The sequence below is a fragment of the Palaemon carinicauda genome, chromosome 13 (assembly GCF_036898095.1).
Source record: "Palaemon carinicauda isolate YSFRI2023 chromosome 13, ASM3689809v2, whole genome shotgun sequence".
Taxonomy (NCBI): domain Eukaryota; kingdom Metazoa; phylum Arthropoda; class Malacostraca; order Decapoda; family Palaemonidae; genus Palaemon; species Palaemon carinicauda.
In genome coordinates, this window is record NC_090737.1 from 71290685 (window position 1) to 71311307 (window position 20623).

The 20623-nt window shown below is 49.5% G+C and overlaps 1 protein-coding gene across 4 annotated transcripts in view; it reads left to right on the forward strand.

Moving 5' to 3' along the window:
* botv (exostosin like glycosyltransferase 3) overlaps positions 1-20623 on the forward strand; it is a 449715-nt gene that overhangs the window by 34952 nt on the left and 394140 nt on the right. For all 4 annotated transcript variants that reach the window (XM_068385646.1, XM_068385643.1, XM_068385647.1 and 1 more), the window contains exon 2: positions 2236-2783. In XM_068385646.1, the coding sequence (XP_068241747.1) occupies positions 2625-2783 (159 nt within the window). In that variant the 5' untranslated portion in view covers positions 2236-2624. The remainder of the gene's footprint in view (positions 1-2235; positions 2784-20623) is intronic.

Here is a 20623-nt window from a genome sequence, read left to right on the forward strand (position 1 = left end):
CAGGAGGTCCTCGACAAGTCCCAGGTTTCTTTAGTTGACTCTTTCTTGTGAAAAAGGTGTCTGGAGGCTGGAGACCCGTCATCGACCTCTTAGCTCTGAACAAGTTTGTCAAACAAACTCCATTCAGCATGGAGACAGCAGACACAGTCAGACCATGAGACTTCAATTGCACACGGGCCTAAAGGACGCGTACTTCCAGATCCCGTCTTCAAGGAAGTACTTAAGATTCAGCCTAGACAACAGGAAATACCAGTTCAAGGTGCTGTGCTTCAGTCTTTCCACAGCACTTAAAGTCTTCACCAGAATGTTCGCCATAGTGTCATCTTGGGCACACAGGATTGGCATCTATCTCCTCCATTATCTGGACGACTGGCTAATCCTAGCGAACTTGGGTTTGCCAAGATCTGGGGATCATGGTAAACCTCGAAAAGACCTCCCTGGTTCCTACATAGAGACTGGTATACCTACTCATGATATTAGACACCAATCTGCACAAAACCCTCCCATAAGACGACAGGATAATGAGGCTGAGAAAGGTTGCAAGACCCTTCTTAGACGGGAAGAACTTCCAGCTCAGACGTGGCTACATCTTCTCGGCCACATTTCATCTCTGGCCTGGCTAGTTCCCAACGGTCGCCTCAGGATTTGATCTCTCCAGTGCCGACTCAGGTCCCAGCAAAATCAATCTTTCGACTCAACGGACATCCTGATCCCCATGGGATCAGCGGAACAGACGGACCTCAAATGGTGGGTGTCAGACAAGAATCTACAAAAGGGAGTGGATCTTCTCGTCCTCCCCCCAGATTTGATGCTGTTCTCAGACACTTATAAAAGGGTGGGAGTCCCACTTGCTGCACCACACGACCTCAGGCCTCTGGTCAGAGTCAGAAGAGTATCTCCACATAAATCTCTTAGAAATGAAGGCCATCATTCTGGCCCTTCAACAGTTCCGCCAGTTCCTGGCAGGCCACTCAGTGGTGGTGATGAGCGACAACACCACAGTAGTGGCTTACATCAACAAACAAGGAGGTACCTTTTTGCAGCACCTAACCCATCAAGTAGTATACTGAGATGAGTTGAGATTCACTCGATACCACTATTGGCACGTTTCATTCCAGGCAAAAGGAATGTGCTCGCCAACAATCTAAGCAGAGCATTGCAGATAGTGAGCACCGAGTGGTCTTTGGATCATCTACTAGCCAACAAAGCCCTGCTTTTGGTAGATCTGAAGGACTTGTGTTTTCAAGTACTTGTCCTTTAGTACTACAGAATGGGCCTCCTCTTTATCCTTGAGGAGTTAGTGTACTAGTAAAAAATCCTGTGATTTGGATTGTTCACCTTTCCCCAAGTGTTCACATGAGTGTTCAGATGGTCTCAGCTTTGGCCCACTCAAATGGGATATGTCTGTTGAGGTTTCTTGACAACTTGCTGGTCCTGTCCCCTTCTGAAAAGCAACTCTCTCTGGTTCGAGATGGACTACTCTCATTTTGCTGCAAACTGGGGATCTTGGGAAATTTGGAAAAGTCAAGTCTCATGCCCAAGCAAAGGATGAAGTACCTGTGCATGCTAACGTAGCAGCAGCTAGTCTTTCCCTTCAGAAGATTGCATCATTTGTCTCAGAGAGGCAGTGCAACCATTCTAGACCAAACTAGAACTCCAAATTCAGCTATGGCAATGTCATCTGGGATGTCTTTCCTCACTGATGTAACTCGTTTCACATGGGCAACTCCACTAGCGATCACTTCAGTAGTGTTTGAATCATCATTAATCAGCAGGCAATGATCTCCTGTTACACCTTGTTCCAGTGGAGCAAGACGTACGGAACCATCCTCCCTGGCTTCTGAACAATGAAAACTCCCCTGGGGATACCACTCAATTCCCCACCTCCAGAGATGCTTCTGTTCTTTGTCACATCCAAGGAGAAGTTGGGCGTATACCATACGAATACAGTTGCTTCAGGGTTATGGTCCACAGAGTAAAACCTCCGACATATCACCCTGTTTGGAAAGGCAAGCATCATTCATAGCTTGATAGGGCACTTATTAGTGTTGATGAATGACCACACAGCTGTTGTAACGTACATTAACAAGCAACTAACGTTTGTGTAGTTAAGAAAAATACAAAGTATTTGTGATTTGGTTTTTATTCCAGTGTTTTCATCTTGTTCTTTTAGACTAATTAAACCCAAAAAGTATCTTACTCTTTATGACTAAATTGTAAACCTTTTCTTTTCAGATGTGTGTAAAAAGAAAATCCATCCCCAGTGTTCCATAAGGGTACAGTGAAATTTGCTCTATCTGATACACGCATTGGTATTCAAGGAGTCGATATACAGAGCTTCAGATGTCGAGCATAGACGTTATTTAAATAATACTGCCAGTGGCCAGTTTGATAGGATGTGATTTTACTTTTTCAAAAACAATAATCTTAATTTTAGAACTCATGTTTTATGCTTTATCTATTTACAAGTAATTTTTTAAAGATATTAAGTGGTGTAAAAACATCACAAATGTGAAGAAATCCTTGCAAAGATGTTGCCTCGCTGACCACAAGAAAGATTTTAAGACTCCTGATGGGAGCTTCAAGGAAACCAGAATGGATGTGTAATCAGTAAAAAGCACAAAATGAGGAGTAATTCATATGGTCGGTTATCTGGAGGAGGAGGAGGAGGAGGGCAGGTTAGCCAGCTGAGAGGATGGCTTTTGAAACCCTCAAAAATAGTACCAGCCATACTGTTGATATTGGTGATTGCTCCATTATGTGCTCACTACTATCTATCCAAGGTAAGTAAGTTCTTTTATTGTTAAAATTTGTTCCTACACAAATACAAACCTTCGTCCTTTAAAAGAAAAATAATTTAAGCACCGCTGGAACTTGGCAGTTGAAACTTATTTGTTCCGTAACTGAAATACAAACCACGCTATTTAATATGGGTAATTACTTTCGGCGTAACCACGCTATTTAATATGGGTAATTACTTTCGGCGTAGCTGAAATGACTAGCCATTAGAATTTCAACGAGGGTTTACTACCCCACCGCTAGTTAGTGGGGGGTAGGGAGGGTAGCTTGCTACCCCCCCCCCCCATCACACACACCTGTGCTGAGCTCACTTTGCTCTCGGCTTGGGTGCTAGACGGACGTGTCCGCTGTCACCCTCGCCTTCTCTGACAGCCATTACTAATCTTTTGTTTGCTTTTTCTTTGACAGAGTGTTTGTGAAGTTGGCCTCTGCGATGCGTAAGTCTTCTACATAGAGCTTTAACATCAAAGCCCTATAAACCTCCAGCAACCCAACAACCACGCCCTACCAAGACCACGAAACCGGCAGCGGCAGCGAAGACAACGGTGTCAAAGCCCTTTCCTGTCAAGGACAAGAAAGGCAAAAAGTCTTCTAGGGGAGGGAAAAATCCTAGAGGGAGCAGCCGAGGTCGCAAACGCTAGGATTGGCAGTCCCTCTGCATGTCCACCAGTGGGGGTATGCCTACAAAGTTGCGCAAGCAGGTGGCAGCAACTCGGGGCCGATTCCTGGATGATTTCCGTAATCAGTCAAGGATATCGCGTCCCGTTCATAACATATCTACCTCCCCTCACAGCGAATCCAGAGTCGTTGAGCTCCCTTGCTATGGGATCGGCAAGGAGGCAAGCCCTTCGGGCAGAAGTCGAGTCTATGTTGAAGAAAGGCGCTCTCCAAGAGGTCGTCGACGGGTCCCCAGGCTTCTTCAGTCGACTCTTTCTTGTAAAGAAGGCGTCTGGAGGCTGGAGACCAGTCATCGACCTCTCAGCTCTCAACAGGTTTGTCAAGCAGACCCCGTTCAGCATGGACACGGCAGACACGGTCAGACTTGCAGTGAGACCGAAAGACTTCATGTGTACACTGGATCTGAAGGATGCGTACTTCCAGATCCCAGTCCATCCGTCTTCAAGGAAGTACTTAAGATTCAGCCTAGACAACAAGATCTACCAGTTTAAGGTGCTGTGTTTCGGTCTCTCCACAGCACCTCAGGTTTTCACCAGTGTTCACCCTAATATCGTTGTGGGCACACAGGATCGGCATCCGTCTCCTCCGTTATCTGGATGACTGGCTGATCCTAGCAGACTCGGAGTCAGCCCTTCTTCGACACCGAGAGAAACTTCTGGGACTTTGCTAAGATCTGGGGATTATAGACACCAATCTCCACAAAGCCTTCCCATCAGACGACAGGATAGCAAGGCTGAGGAGGGTTACGAGTCCTTTCCTCAGACGAGAAGAACTCCCAGCCCAATCGTGGTTACGTCTCCTCGGTCACCTCTCATCCTCGGCCCGTCTACTTCCCAACGGTCGCCTCAAAATGAGATCTCTGCAATGGCGACTCAAGTCCCGGTGGAATCAAGGACACGATTCCCCGGACGTCATGATCCCTATGGGTCCTGCGGAACGGACGGATCTTCATTGGTGGGTGACAGACGAGAACCTACGAAGAGGAGTGGATCTTCTCGTCCTCCCCCCGGGATTTGATGCTGTTTTTGGACGCCTCAAAGAAAGGGTGGGGGGCCCACGTTCTGCACCACAGGACCTCAAGCCTGTGGTCAGAATCAGAAAAGTGCCTCCATATAAATATGCTAGAAATGAAGGCCGTATTCCTGGCCCTTCAACAGTTCCAACAATACCTGGCGGGTCACTCTGTGGTGGTGATGAGCGACAACACCACAGTAGTGGCTTACATCAACAAGCAGGGAGGTACCTTTTCAGAGCAGCTATCCCATCTCCCAGTAGAGATACTGAGATGTACCGAAGTCCACTCGATTCCACGATTGGCTCGCTTCATTCCAGGCAAGAGGAATGTGCTCGCCGACAGTCTGAACAGAGCGTCTGAGATAGTGAGTACCGAGTGGTTTTTGGATCATCTAGTAGCCAACAAAGTCCTGACTTTGTGGGGTTCCCCGACTGTGGATCTGTTCGCTACAGCTCTGAACTTCAAGCTCCTGCTGTACTGCTCCCCAGTCCCAGATCCCAAGGCACTCTGGCAAGATGCCTTCCAACAACGCTGGGACAACATCGACGTATACGCCTTTCCCCCGTTCTGTCTGATGAGGAGGGTACTCAACAAGACCAGAATATAGGTCAATCTCTCGATGACCCTTATAGCTCCGCTATGGCATCACGCGGAATGGTTTCCAGACCTTCTGCAACTCCTAACGGAACTTCCGAGAGAACTCCCTCCACGACACGAGCTACTCAAACAACCATACGCCAACATCTTTCACAAAGCCGTAGCTTCGCTTTGACTTCACGCCTGGAGACTATCCAGCATCTCCTCGCAGAGAGAGGATTTTTGCAACAGGTTGCGAATAGGTTGTCTGGACACCTGCGAAGGTCATCCGCACGGGTCTACCAGGCAAAGTGGAGAGTTTTCTGTGGTTGGTGTCGTGGAAGGGGTGTCTCTCCCCTCGATGCCACTATTCCAGCAATAGCGGAGTTCTTCGTGTATTTGCCTTCAGGCTCAAAGGAGTGGACATTTCTTCTTCGCTGGAACTTTCCCTACTCATACGAAGTTGTGAACTTACCTGCCCTCAGTCGGAAGTGAGACCTCCTCCATGGAAAGTGGTTCGAGTTCTCAGGTCTCTTAAGAGACCTCCCTACGAACCATTACGCCAGGCTTCAGATCGCCACCTGATTTGGAAGACGGTGTTCCTACTAGCTTTGGCCTCGGCCAAGCGAGTCAGTGAACTTCATGGTCTCTCGTATGACATCGCCCATTCAAGGGGATGGGGGGAGGTAACGTTCAGATTCGTCCCTGAGTTTGTTGCTAAGACTCAGAATCCGGGAGTGCCGGACCCTCGGTTCGACTCTTTCCAGATTTCGAGTCTTCGTTCTGTAACAGATGACCCAGACCATCTCTTACTGTGCCCAGTAAGGAGTCTGAGGCTATATCTCAAAAGAACGGCTGCAGTTCGTCCCCAAGTGCAGGCATTGTTTGTGAGCACTGGGAGGACAAAGAGGAGGGTTACCAAGAATACTATCTCAGCATGGATTCGTAGGGTAATCCATCTGTCTCTGAATCCTGACCCTCTTCCGTCACGTCGCCCTAGAGCACATGATGTCAGGGGCGTAGCTACGTCCCTGGCCTTCAAAAAGAACTTCTTTGTGACGACGCAGGTACTACAAGCATGGGTGTGGAAGCGTCAGACGACCTTCACAGCCCACTACCTGCCAGACGTGACCCACAGGAGGCTCCTTAATGGACGAGTAGCAGAAGGTTGAGGGCATTGTTACCCGGTTTTAGTCTGCATGAATGAAAAGGTTTCTCTGGTCCTTATTTTTTTCTTCATCCTCCCCTCTCTTGGGGAAAGCAGCATCCTGGGTTCTCTGCACAGCTGACCTCGAACCACTGCAGGTAAACCATATCTCCTTGTGTTCCTAGTATTAAGCTAATACTGTACTGTCATGTCCCCATACCCTGACGAGGTGGTATTGGGAGAGTCCTAGCCTAAAGTTTCCATCTAGGACGAGTCACTCTTCAAACCTTCACACACAGCTTACGTAGGCTGCAGCCCTTGCACAGCAAGGTGCTAAAGAGGTGCAGGGACTCCTTATTGTTGAGTGCTGACACACTCAGATACTGAGTCCCCGGGCAAAGCCAAAAGCCAGTACTGGCAGGGACTTGCCACCCTTCCTAAGGGTTAAGTCACCCATATTAAATAGCGTGGTTTGTATTTCAGTTACGGAACAAATGACAAATTCGTAGGTAATTTGTATTTTTCCTAACTATACAAACCTTAGCTATTTAATCAAACTTGGCCACCAGCCCTATCCCCGGGAAGTCCTACCTCTAAGCAAAGTGAGCTCAGCACAGGTGTGTATGTGGGGAGGTGGGGGGGGGGGGTAGCAAGCTACCCTCCCTACCTCCCGCTAACTAGCGGTGGGGTAGTAAAACCTCGTTAAAATTCTAATGGCTCGTTATTTCAGCTACGCCAAAAGTAATTACCCATATTAGATAGCTAAGGTTTGTATAGTTAGGAAAAATACAAATTACCTACGAATTTGTCATAATGAAATGTTGGCAGTACCCGGTAGTAACCGAACTCTGATTCCTGCCATAGACTAACACTGACATGCTATCAGCTTCTCTTAGATCTTGGCTTTACTAATATCCTTTCTTTCTCTTTTTAGAGTGTGTGTGTATATGTTTGTACATACAGACCTGCCTGGGAGTATCGGAAAGATGTGGCCAATAGGTAAATCATAATATCCTGTTCCCTCATTGCAGGGGGCACGTTTTTCACCTGCATTCCTTCTGAAAGGAGTGTAGGGAGTGGTCTCAATACAGCAGCACTCTGCCCTCTGACCCATCCCCTTAGGTTTCTTCAGGAGGCAAGACTGGGAAAGTGGTGAAAATTAACCCTGGGGCAAGTCATGAGGCAGGTAGAATAGGACAGCCTTTCCCTTGACAGGAGTCTTCTGTATTTTCAAATCTTATTTTTAAATATAAAACTTACCCGCTGGTTATATAAGAATGGCTAACGTCCCTGACGCTCGGCAGGAAATTCAAAATCTCGCGCGGCTATCGCAGATATGGCAGGTGTACACTAGCGCCCTCGCGGTACTACAGGTAGAACTATACCCAACTACTTCAGATTTTTCCCTGCCGCCATGGCGGGCTGTTCTATTGAGTTTGGGCTTTCACTTTTATGTTTTATTTGAACTGTGATCACGTATTTATAGCTTAAAAGGTAAGATTTAAAGGTTTTTCGACCTATTTTAAACCTCATGAAAGCTTAGGGCGAGAGGTAAACATCTCGTCCATTGATGACGTCACAGCCTTATGTCATAGGCTATAAGTCCGACTTGCCTTTTACAAAGAATTATAAGTGGATACTTTCTTTTGAAATATTAAGTTATAAATTTAATTAAAAAATTATTAATCTAAGAAAATTTTATCCTTTTAATAGTTTTTCTTGAGGTAATCTTCGATTTGTTTGCAAAGATTAACTAGCGTTCAGTTGTTACGCAGTTGTCAGTATTGTTACAATATTACAATATTTGGTGTAGAGATTTTTATGAATAGTACATTCTTCTTTCTTCTCAAGTTTTTTAGTTGTACTATATAAAAGGCACATTTTATTTAGAAATTAATTGGTCCTGTCAGTATTTTTCTTTAGTCAGAGCTTAAAGGAAGTTAAATTTCACTTAATGTTTATATGAATCGATGTAGCGCACGATTCTATATATCGTCGTTTCCTTAGTGGAATACTGAGATTGTTCGTATATTAACTGTAAATGTTCCAATGAATACGAGTGATGATTCATCTCTTATTGGAATTCCTTAATATAAGGGTTTATTTTATTTTATAAATATTATATCTATTAAGGTAATATTTGATATTTAATTTTTCGTTGCATTTGTAGGGGATTCAGTGATTTTTCATTCCCATTCGAACGATTGAGAGAATTGTAAGTCTTTCTTTAAGAGTTCATTTTTGTTTGAGAGAACGTATACTTTGGTTTTCAAATGATTGTGAAACTTTCTTTTTAACAAGAATAGAATGCAAATTTTTAGTGTTAAATTACGCAGTGAATTTTATACAGTGGAGAGTGCTTCTGTTCGGACCTGTCCTTATCCTAGTCTTAGAACTCTGTCAAGCTCCCGGAAGGGGAGAAGTTAAGTCGAACGACAAAAGGAATCGAGAGGGTAGCCAGGCACTACAGTCTTTTAAGACCCGAACAGAAGTCCTCTTGAGTTTTTTCTGTCATTCCCCAGAATGCTCACCCTCGTCATAGATAAAGCGAGGTATTAGTGTTGTCAAATATTATATGCGCTTTTCAGGCGCTAAGCTGAAAACAAAATTAGATTCGTTCTGAGTATTTACGTTTCAAACAACAGCTCTCGTCGATGAGGCAGTATTATCGACCGGCTGTTGGCAGTGAGGCTGGGCGCCAGTCAAGTGGTAGACCCGTTGTCGCACAGGCGGCCTGTTGTCTCTGAGACTAACGTGATATCGCACAGGCGGTCTCCCAGTTTCACTGTTCAGTGGCAGGTCGAGGTAGATTTGTCTCGGCAGAGCATACAGCCGATCATCAGTCTAAGCGTGATAACGTTCGCCAAATGGCAGAGCGAGCCGCGAAGCGGCAGGATGGGAGCAGGCGCGAGGTGCAAGCGGAGCCTGAGCGGAAGCGTGACGAGGCTCAGAAGTTAATTGATGAAGGCGCTGAGCGTCGGCGGCAGCATCAGGCAGGCGCCAAGCGCCAGCGTGACAACCCACGCCAGTCGAGTCATGAATGGGCAGAGCACCAGCGCATGAGCGCGACGCGCCAGGATGCCGCGGAGCGGTAGCGGGAGCATCGTGTGAGCGCGACACGCCAGGACGCTGCGGAGCGCCAGCGCCAGCTAGATTCATCATATTATAAAATCAATCGTGACAGCAAACGCAAGGCGAGTGGCTGTCAATTGGATGTGGATATGGAACAACGCAAGCGCGCCCACGTCGCCACTGATGCGCATGCACAGCTCCAATCTCTGATTTATTAGAAGATCCGGATGAGGTTCTCTCTCACGAGGAACAATTGGAGGATATCTCAGAGGGAGAGGAGGAGAAACCACCTCAACATTTGGTGGACTTCAAAAAGCTAATGCTAGTCTTCTCGGAATTATTTCCAGACTATTTTACACCAGTTGCTCCGCGATCTCCCCCTTCTAAGTTTACCTTAGGCAAGGCAGCGAAGACTTCCTTTTATACAAAAATGGTGCTTTCCCGCTCTTCTAAGAGAGCATTGAAATTAATGGGAGCATGGATGGATTCAAGAAAAGCTCTGGGCAAGACATGCTTCGCTTTTCCACCAGCCAAGTTAGCTTCTAAGTCGAACGTTTGGTATGAGACAGGGGAGGTCTTGGGTTTGGGAGTTCCGGCGTCTGCGCAGGGAGACTTCTCAAACCTGGTGGACTCTTCCCGTCTCCTGGCCATGAGAAAGACTAGAGTGTGGTGGTCAATGTCGGAGTTTGACCATCTCTTGAAAGGATTTTTCAGAGCGTTTGAGGTATTTAATTTACTTGACAGGTCACTGGGAGCCTTAAGCAGAAGAGTAACCGAGATGAAGGACACGGACACAAGTAGTCTTATCCAACTTATGTCTTGTGTGGACAGGGCAGTCAGGGATGGTTCTAATGAGCTGGCTGCTTTGTTTACTGCAGGGGTTATAAAGAAAAGAGGTACTTTGTGTTCCTTCCTCTCTGCGGGCATCACTCCCCATAGAGCAGGAAGGCAGCTGGTTTTAGGCGATCTCCTTCGGAAAGCGTTCCTACCACTCATGAGAAGGAAACTTATAGGAGTTTGTTGATCCACGCTCCTCCCTATTACGCTTTTGGTCCTCCTCCAGGGGCGGAACGAGAGCCTTGTTTGTTCCAACACGAAGTACTTACCTCAAACTACTTTCTTAGGAGTACAGTATCTGGGATCTCCTTTCCATCCGACCAGAGTTTTGTGTAGTTTACCCTAAATCCATTTTCTATGAGGGGTAACCTCAGGCGGAGTGATACGCGCCCTGAGGCTAACCCCGGGTCAGAGAGCATGCTTGCTTAGGTCTCGACCTCCAGTAAGTTCTCTGGTCACGTCGCGATATCATCTCGCCGCTCTCCTAATCCCAGTGTGTCTTTGTGTGTCCCCAACCCCTTTGTGTCTCATGCGGTACCCACGTGGTCCCTTTGTGCTCTCCCTGTGCGTTCTTGTGTCTCGTGGTGCTTTCTCCTGCCTCATGGAGCATCCCCGCCGTTGTCCTGGGCTTATGGCCGGAAAATCGTGTGGAGCGTTCCTCTCGAAACCCGAAGTAGACCCGCACTCCTTGTGTTCCTTGTGCAGGGGCAGTGTTTGTTCCCCTTCCGCCACGTGTCCGGAGTGCGAGTCCTGGAATGAGGTGCAGTGGGTGCGGTATAGCACCAAGAAGAAGAAGGCGGCGAAGAAGTCGCCTAAGAAGCCGAGCCTTCCTTCCTCCCTTGCTTCGCCGGGCGTCTCGTTGGACCGAGCTACCCTCCCACCCTCCCCTACCCAGAGTAGGGGACGAGGTAAGTCCGTTGCGGGGAAGAGGCCCGCGGCCCTTCCCCAAGAGTCTGAGCTTCAGGATAGTGGGGTTGTGGCATCGTTCCAGGCGAGGGAGGGGCAGGAGTGTGTACGGGAGACGGTACAAGCAGGTCACGTCTCCTCTGATGACCCCATGGGGGGGAAAAATGTCCCTAATTCTTCTCCAGCCTCTTGGGCTTGTTTTTCAGGCACTTCTGCAGCCGAGGGCGACGCCGAGAAGGAGCTTTCCCCGGCGTTGGACCCCATCGCGTGGGTTCCCCCAAGACGCCATTCAGGTCACCGCTGATGATGGAGGAAGGCTTCGGGACCTGGTCCCCCACGGAAGAGCCTCCACGCTCCCCGCCAGCGCCGTCAGCCACGTTCCCGGAGGTGTTTCTACAGGCGTCGCCATCCATGGAGCGTTGAAGGAACCCTCTTACACCAGCGCGAGAGGCAAAATCATCAAAGAGGGCCTACAAGTCTTCGGTCTCCTCAGTGGAGGCGCTTTCCTGCTCCTCGGAGGATGAGGCGCTGAGGAATCTCGGGGGACGGCGGGAAAAGTCCCGCAGAAAGCTTTCGCGCTCTCACTCTAGATCGTGCCACGAGAGTCGGCGCCCAGGATCCCCCAGGAGGAAGTGGAGGAAAAAGGGTCTCCCCGGACGGTGAGGGGGTGATGATTTACCGCGACAGGCTACTGGAGTTAGCTGCGGCGCCGGGCCCTTCAAGTTGGCGCCCGAGGGCGCGCTCCCCAGAAAGGTACTCATCCGGCAGCAGTGGCAACTGACGGAGGGATTCATCCTTGCAGGTTCCAGTCGCCAGGCGTAAGTCTGCGAAGGTTCCGGCTCCATCCTCCCAGCGGAGAGAGTCGCCCCTTCGGTCTGGCAGCCGAGTCCTGACCTCAAAAGCTCACCTAGCTCGTCACGAGCGTGACCTACGGCTCCCCTCAGCGGGCAGGCCCGCAGATACGCGGACCTCCGGAAGGGGTGATAGAGCAAGGACTGAGGCCTTCGTCCCGACGGCAATGTCCATCCTTCAACAAGAAGGGTCAGTCCAGGACTCCCCCACGTGCGAGGGCCTCCGCCGGAGTACCCTCGTCGCATGCGTCAGTGCGTCCGTCGGAAGAACTCGACGACCACGGAGAGGGTTCGGCAACGGAGGTATCGGCCTATCAGAGGGTAATAGGCCTCATCAGGAGCCACCACAGGCTGGACGAACCGGAGCCCTCCTCCGAAGAAACATAGCGTTCCAGTCTCAATAGACTGGTGGACGCCCCGGTCCAGCAGCGGCCCTCCTTGGCTCTTCCTTTAGCGAGGGACGTGAAGTTGGGTAGAGTCCATGTGGACAAGATCGTGGCCAACCACGCCGAGGCTCCCAAGAATCGGAGTGCCTCCAAACTACTCCAGGGCCTGAAGTCCCAGAGTAAGTTTTACCTCCCGGAGGGACAGCGAGCAGGCACCTGTGCACTGGAGCCGGCACTCGCCATGTTGGGGCAGGGAGCCTCGGAAGAGAGGGCATCGACAGCTCCGATCTGCTTCTCTCCTTCGGAGGCGATCATGATGGAGGAGATTTCGAAGGACTTGGTCAACGTCTCCTCGTGGCTGGACTGGTGGGCCTCCACCCTGGTGGGCATCCAGTCCTCATACGACCTCACGGTATCAGAAACTCAGGCCTTACTCAAGGAACTTATCAGTTTGGGAGGTAAGGCCCTGAAGTTCCTTTCTTACCAGTCGCTAGCTATGGCCGCCAACTGGGTTTTGCGGAGGAGGGACACGGTCCTGAGTAAAATCACTAGGCGGCTTCCGGACAGAGAGGCCAGGTCTCTGAGAAGCCTGACCCTCTGGGACGACGCTATTTTTCCCCTGAAGGCAGCGGAGGAGTCAATTGAGAAGGTTAGGAAGATGAATGACCCGAACGAGCCCAGGCCCCACTTGGTCAGAAGGCCGGCGTACAGAAGGTCCACCGCCGACATGCCTCTCCCTCCTCGGGCCTCTCCTAGCCAGCCCAGTAGAGACAACTCTTCTACGGCCTGGTCCCAGTCGTCTCAGCCCTCCCGTAGGGGAGCAGCCTCGGCCCAAACCGCCTATAGACCATCGTTCTCAGCGTCCAGAAGGGGACGTTCAGGCCGCACCTCAAGGAGAAGATAGGCAGAGAGGCCCCCTATTCCTGCCGAAGCCTCAGGTGGAGGGATGCCTCAAACATTCTTGGCAAGCATGGGAAGACCACGGGGCGGACCCGTGGACCGTGACAGTACTGAAGGAAGGGTACAGGTTGCCCTGCCTAGCGGACCCCCCACCTCTGATGCCAGACCAGCAGTCAGAGTGACTAGCCCCCAAGGACCCCTTGAAAAAGACAGCTCGGCAGGGAGAGGTCTCAGCAATGATGGCAAAAGGGGCAATGGAACCTGTCCTGGACCCAGGTCCGGGGTTCTACAGCAGGCTGTTCCTGGTGGAGAAAGCGACAGGAGGGTGGAGACCGGTCATAGACCTCACAGCCCTCAACAAGTTCGTTTGCAAGACCGACTTCAAAATGAACACTCCGAAGTCGGTCTTGGGGCTTTGAGAGAAGGGGACTTCATGATGTCAGTAGATCTCAAGGATGCCTACTTCCAAATCCCGGTTCATCCCTCCAGCAGGAAGTACCTACGGGTAAAATGGGGTACCCAAACGTTGCAATTCAAGACCCTCTGCTTCGGGCTGTCCACAGCCCCCCAGGTCTTTACGAGGGTCTTCACGAGTTTCAGTCTGGGCACACGAACAGGGCATTCGCCTGATTCGGTACCTAGACGACTGGTTGTTACTTTCAGCCTCAGAGGAAGTACTGAAGGACCAAGGCGTGAAGCTGCTGCGGTTCTGCAACGTTCTGGGGATCACCATCAACCTAAAGAAGTCCCAACTGATACCCTCCACCAAGATGACCTACCTCGGAACAGTCCTGGATTCCCAGTTGGTGAGAGCCTTCACCTCCTCGGAAAGGCTGGACAACTTAGATCAGGTCCTCCGCCCCTTCCTGACGGGCCAGCCCAGGAGGGCAAAGGACTGGTAGAGACTGGTAGGCCACCTTGTTTCGTTGGAAAAACTGGTCCCCCAGGGCAGGGTGAAGCTCAGGGAGATCCAGTGGAACATGAAAGAGAGCTGGAACCAGAGGGACTCCCCCCGCAGGGTGATCCCGGTGTTCCCGAAGACGAAACAGGTCCTAGAATGGTGGGGCTGTAGGACGAACACCCTCAAGGGTATGCCCTTTGCAGCCGACCCCCCGGAGATGCTCCTGTTCACGGATGCATCGAAGAAGGGGTGGGGTGCCCATCTCCCAGGGAAGTCAGCAAGAGGGGAGCTGGACGGCCCAAGAGAAGACCCAGCACATAAACGTGCTAGAGATGAGGGCAGTACGAAGGGCGTGCCAGGAGTTCATCCACCTACTCCGGGGGAACACCGTGGCTCTGATGTGCGACAACGCCACAGTGGTGGCTTACATAAAGAAACGGGGAGGCCTAAGGTCGAAGGAGCTGTGCGTCCTCACGTTAGAACTTCTGGAGTAGGCCGAAGTGGAGCAGATCAGAATCTCGGCAAGGTTCATTCCGGGGGAAAAGGAACGTCCTCGCCAACAGCCTCAGCAGGATAGGGCAGGTAGTAGAGTCCGAATGGTCTCTGCACCCGGAAGTAGCCAGAACTGTCATTCAGAAATGGGGTTCGCTGGTGATGGACCTCTTCGCAACGAGGTTGAATGCACAGCTCCCCGTGTTCTGTTCTCCTGTGCCAGACCCAAAAGCGTCGTTCGAGGATGCCTTCCAATATCCTTGGGACAATCTCGACGTGTATGCTTTTCCCCCCTTCGGGATGCTCAGGCAGGTCCTCAACAGAGTAAGAAGGGCGGATAACCTGTGGATGACTTTGGTAGCGCCCTGGTGGCCGGAGAGAGAATGGTTCGTGGACCTAAGGGATCTAGCACAACAGCCTCCCTGGCCCCTTCCGGAGGCCAGACCTTCTCCGGCAACCACACTTCCAAAGATTCCACGAGAATCCTCGGTCCCTTCGCCTTCGCACGAGGAGGTTATCGTGCGCCTCCTGAGGAGGGAGGGCTATTTGTCGAGTACGGCAACGAGGATGTCAGGCTACCTGAGACGGTCATCAGCAGCGGTCTACCAGGCTTTTACCAAATGGTGCACCGCTAGAGACATCAGGCCCCTGAGGGCCTCCATCCCGCAGATAGCGGACTTCCTAGTTTACCTCAGGGACGTGGTCAACATGTCCATCCCGGCCATCAAGGGAGTCCATGCTGCTCTGGGCCAAGTTTTTCTCCTGAAGGGCATAGACCTGGGTAACTCCAGGCATATCTCAATGCTCATTAAAAGTTTCGAGCAATCATGCCCCCCGCAAGCTGTGAAGGTGCCACAATGGGATGTGGCAAGGGTCCTGAAAATGTTATACGAACCCCCGTTCGAGCCCCTGAAAGACATCGTGGAGAGGGATCTCACTCTCAAGACGTTTTCTTGCTGGCGTTAGCTTCGGCTGAACAGGTGGACGAGATCCATGGTCTGTCCTACGAAGTGGCTCACTCGAAAGGTTGGCATGAAGTCACGTTCAAGTTCGTCCCTTCCTTCGTAGCGAAGACCCAGAATCCTGCCGTGTGGGACCCCAGGTTTTGAAGGGTTCTCAATTCCGGCAATCCCCCGGTCGGACGACTCGAAGGATTTGCGCCTGTGCCCCGTCAGGGCGTTGAGGAAATACTTGGAGAGGACAGCCAGACTCTGGCCCGAGATCAAAAGCCTTTTTGTTTCCACAGGCCTCGTGAAGAAGCCAGTCTCGAAAAACACCATCTCCTTCTGGCTGCGGCAGGTCATCATCAGAGCCTACAGTAAGGCAGGAATCCCCTGCCGGGAAAGCCCAGACCCCATGACATTAGGGGCCTTAGTACTACATTGGCTTTCGAGAAGAATATGGCAGTGGGCCAGATCCTAGGGCAGGCACCTGGGCGAACCAGTCTACCTTCACTGCTCACTATTTTGAAAGACTATTCAAGAAAATCCCTGGACGAGTTCTCGATAGGTACCGTCGTTTCCGCGCTCCAAACGGTTTAAAGGTATAGCCTCAGTGTTAACTGTGGGTAACAAGCACAAGAGACACAGGTTCGTTCCTTAAACCCCCTTGTACAGTACTTCCTTCCCCTTTTTTCCGCTTCAAGTGGGCTCAGAGAGGGCCCTGAGCCGGAGACAAGTACTGTACCTCAACGGGGGGAAGACATGTCCCCTAGGATTTCTTGCACAGGTGAGTTTCTTAGACACTAAGATGGGTTTTTGTGTAGTTTTCTCTCTCTCGATTTTCTATGGGGTCAACACGACCTAGCCTCCTTTCTAGGTCTCTGGATATTCCTCAGCACGGTCTCAAGAACTGTTAAGGGCCACGCCCACCTCCTAAAGTATAAGTCTCCTAAGAAAGTAGTTCGAGGTAAGTACTTCGTGTTGGAACAAATCCCAAATTTAAAGTAATTTATATTTTTCCTAACAGTACTTACCTCGAACTACTTTCGGGTAATGGCCCACCCTGCCTTCCCCGAGTGTCCCCTGGTATTCTTAGAGACCTTAGCTACCAAGAACTTACTGGAAGTCGAGACCTGAGCAAGCATGCTCTCTGACCTGGGGTTAGCCTCAGGGCGTGTATCACTGCGCCTGAGGTTACCCCTCATAGAAAATGGGTTTTGGGTAAACTACACAAAATTCTGGTCGGATGGGAAGGAGATCCCAGATACTCCTAAGAAAGTAGTTCGAGGTAAGTACTGTTAGGCAAAATACAAATTGCTTAAAATTTGTGATATTAAGCGACATGCTCCTTCGGGAGAACGATCTACCCTGCGGAGGAGTTATTTTCAGCCCTGACGTTCTCCCCCTAGTGCTGTAAGGAGATGTCTTTTTGAACCTACTGGTTCCCCTCACATTGGCCCCTCGGGGTCTCGGGACAATCACCCTTTTGGCGGGCGTGATCGGGAACCTTTAAACTTTCGTCATGTTTATCCTACGGGCTCTCATGACCTTAAGAGTCCTTCGGGCCTCTGTCGCGTTGGACTTTCGAGTTCACACGTCTTGGAACATTCGGGTTTCAGTTATGCTGAGTAGTCGGGTTCTCGTAACAATTAGCACAGTGTGTCCGTGCATGCACGCAATTAGCGCTATGCACGCGATCATCGTCATTAAGAGTTTTACTCCTATGACAGAGCCTTCCAACTCTCGTCAACGGTCTTTGCAATTACCTTCAGACACTCCGACTTCTACCATTCTTCCCCTTTCGATAAGAAAGTACGAAGGGTAAGATGTAAAGTTTGTCTGCTACTCGCGTCTCCACTTTTTCCTGTAATAACACGCAAGGAATTATCGCAGCCTGAGGATTACTCGGGAGAGCTGCTGTCGAGGGACTTGGAATCCTCCTACTTAAGGACTCTAAGAACTATGGGTTATATCTCATGCCTCGGCGATTTACTTTTGTCTCCTCGACCCTTTGACTCTCCAGGCTTAAACAGGCTATGTACTGTCAGTCTGGGGTTTGAGTCCCGCCCAGACTCGTTAGTGCCATCAGTTCATACAACCTTACCATCCTTGTAAGCTAAGGTTGGGGGGTTTTGGTGGGAGCCTATAGATCTATCTGCTGAATCTTCAGCAGCCACTGCCTGGCCTTCCTTAGCCCTAGCTGTGATTGAGAGGAGGCTTGGTCATTGACCTTATATGGTCAGTCTCTATGACATTGTCCTAACGGCTAGTGCTATGTCACTGTCCCTCGCCTCTGTTTTTCTTGAGCGACCTTTAAACCTGGTCGGTTCTCCGAGATCAGAGACGTCAACCTTCTCCTCTGATCTTGGATCCCCTCACGGCAAGGCTTACACCAGGCTAATCCTCAAAGAGACACTCTACTCTTCCAGGCTCTTCTCAGTCACAGAAGCCTCGGCAAGGGAAGCGACTTCAATGTCCCTTCTGGCTTGACACGTGGTCTGATACAGTCGGCTACCTTACGAGCCACGAGAACTTGTCAAACCTTAACTCTAGGCAGTCCCTACAAGAAGTCCTAACTGCTGGGGCTAAGACAATGGATTTTTTAACCGCTACAACAGCGACAATGTGGAGCAATTGGGTTCTCAAAAGGAAGGATCAGTACTTCCCAGACTTCCTTTTGTACCTCAGTGTGGAAAGCTTCTCTCAGTCTCGGCGGTTAAGGGCTATCGCATAGCCTTGAGCCTCATCTGTAGACGGAGAAGGGGTTGACGTCTCCGCCTCAAAGTCATTACCTTGGTTGTTTTCGGGGTTTGGAGTGATCTTGCCCCCCAGTTGAGATTAGACCATCTCCTTGAGACGTGTCTTAAGTTCGCTGAAGGGTCTGCCCTATGAGCCCTTAAGGGCCTCAGGCTACTCTCTGAACCTTAAGACCGTCTTCCTCGTACCTCTGTCCTCCGCTAAAGGGTCAGTGAGCTACATGGTCTGTCTTATGTCACCCATTCAAAGAGATGGGGGAGCGAGTGTCTCGCAACTTCTTATCGGGCTTGGTGGCTAGACTCATAATCCTTCATCTTCCGATGAGAGATTTCGAGAATTTCCACACTCAATAAGGTAACACAGGATGCAGTCCAGTCATTACTATGCCCAGTCACAGCGTCGAAGAAATATATGAAGCGCACCAGACTTTTCAGACCACGTCTCCGTCATCTCTTCCTTGTACCAACAGGGTTAAGAAGAGAATCTCTCGCAACACCATATCTTTTTGGCTCAAGAAAGTTATTGCGAGGTCTTTTCACGGAGACTCAGAGGCAGCGCAACCCAGAGCCCATCAAGCTAGGGGAGTGGCTGGCTCTTTGGCGTTTAAGAGAAATTTCTCAGTCTCCCAAGTCTTAAGTGTTGGGGTCTGGAAACACCAATCTACATTCACTGCTCACTATTTGAGCGACGTGACACATAGGTCTCTAGACACCCTTTCTATAAGGCTTATTGTGACAGGTCATCAGGTATTGTAACTACCTTACGCCCTTGCAGGGGACAGTAACCATTGGTTGAGGATTTTGGGTTACACTAGGTTTTAAGAAGGAAAATACATCGATCTTCTTCGTCTCCTTCTCCCCCACATCTGGGGATCCTAGTCTGTATCCAGTTTCAGCTGGACTCGCCAATGGAAATGAGGTATGATACTCATCTGATTCCTCTCACAGGGTATAAGTTATTTTCGTGGTCACGAGGTTTCCCCTTTGCAAGGTCGGGGGAATCTTAAGTTTGAAGGGGTCCGAGTCGAATGTTCCTGACCCACTTCATCCTGAAACATTTGTTTCTATGAAGCTACAAACCTTCAGTCGTACTGAGATTCTGGGGATCCACAAAGAAAGAAGATTAATGGAATGTTGCTTCAAAAGAGTCTAGTCTGAGGACTATCTTCCCTAGGGATAGGGAACTCCTTGGCCACCCTGGCCTCAAGACTAAGTCTTCTATAGTAAAGAATGAGGGTTTGTATTTAGTGTAGGAACAAATGACAAACTTATAACAGAGTTTGTATTTTTCCTAACATACAAACCCGAATTCTTTACACAAATCTTCCCTCCATCACCGCCCCCCTAGGATAGTCCTAGCTAGAATCCGATTGAAGATAAATAACAGCTACCGACCGGCGGTCCCCCACCACTGACAGGTGGGTAATTACCTGTCCGGTCGTTAACGACCTTATTAAGGTTTTCTGCCGTATTTTCCGGCTCGCACTAGAATATCTCCTATAGTAAAGAATTCGGGTTTGTATGTTAGGAAAAATACAAACTCTGTTATAAGTTTGTCATGTTTCTCCTTTTGATTTTTGGGCTCATCCATGTCGTCCTGATGGAAGGTTCCTTTAGGCAGCTTTCTAAGGGATATTTAGCTACAGTGATACTCCCAGAGAATTGACCACAGGTCTCCAGAATTCTAACTCCTGGTGCGAGTATCCTTAAAATAATTCTTAAGGATACCGTATAATATCAGGGGACGTATTTCTTAATACGACACATGGCAATCTTCACCCCGAATAGAGTTTTCGCTCTAAGGGGGAAGAGTGGCGAAATTGAAGGGGAGCCGTCTTCAAGCTTACCCGGTGGATCCCCTTCCCGTACTACTACGGTGAACTATTTCCTTTTTTAGTAGCGAATTAAGCACAGTGTATCTCCCTCTTGCTCTCGGTTTTGTTACTATTTCAAGGATTATTGCCATGCATTCTCCAGCATCTTTATCCTCTGGAAAGTTGAGTATTTAATCTTTTCTGTGTATAATTTTTAGCTCACTTCTCACAGTTAAATTAGAAAAATTTAGATGTGTTTAGTGGAGCAGAGCCATCACCGGAGGCGGCCATTTTGGACTGCTGTTCTACGCCATAAATGTTTTATTTAGTTAGTAGTACGACGTCCCCGGTATTTAGCTTTAATGAATTATAGCTATTTAGGCAAATTATACTAGTGAAGATCAGATTATACATGTAATATTTACTCTCTGTTAAAAGTTTCGATCGTATACGATAGGGCCTCGGTGATGTAGCGTAGCCGAGATCCCGACTCGAGTTAGGCTAGCCTAATGGGTTTTAGTATACTTTAGTAACGTTATCCTCGTTTATCCT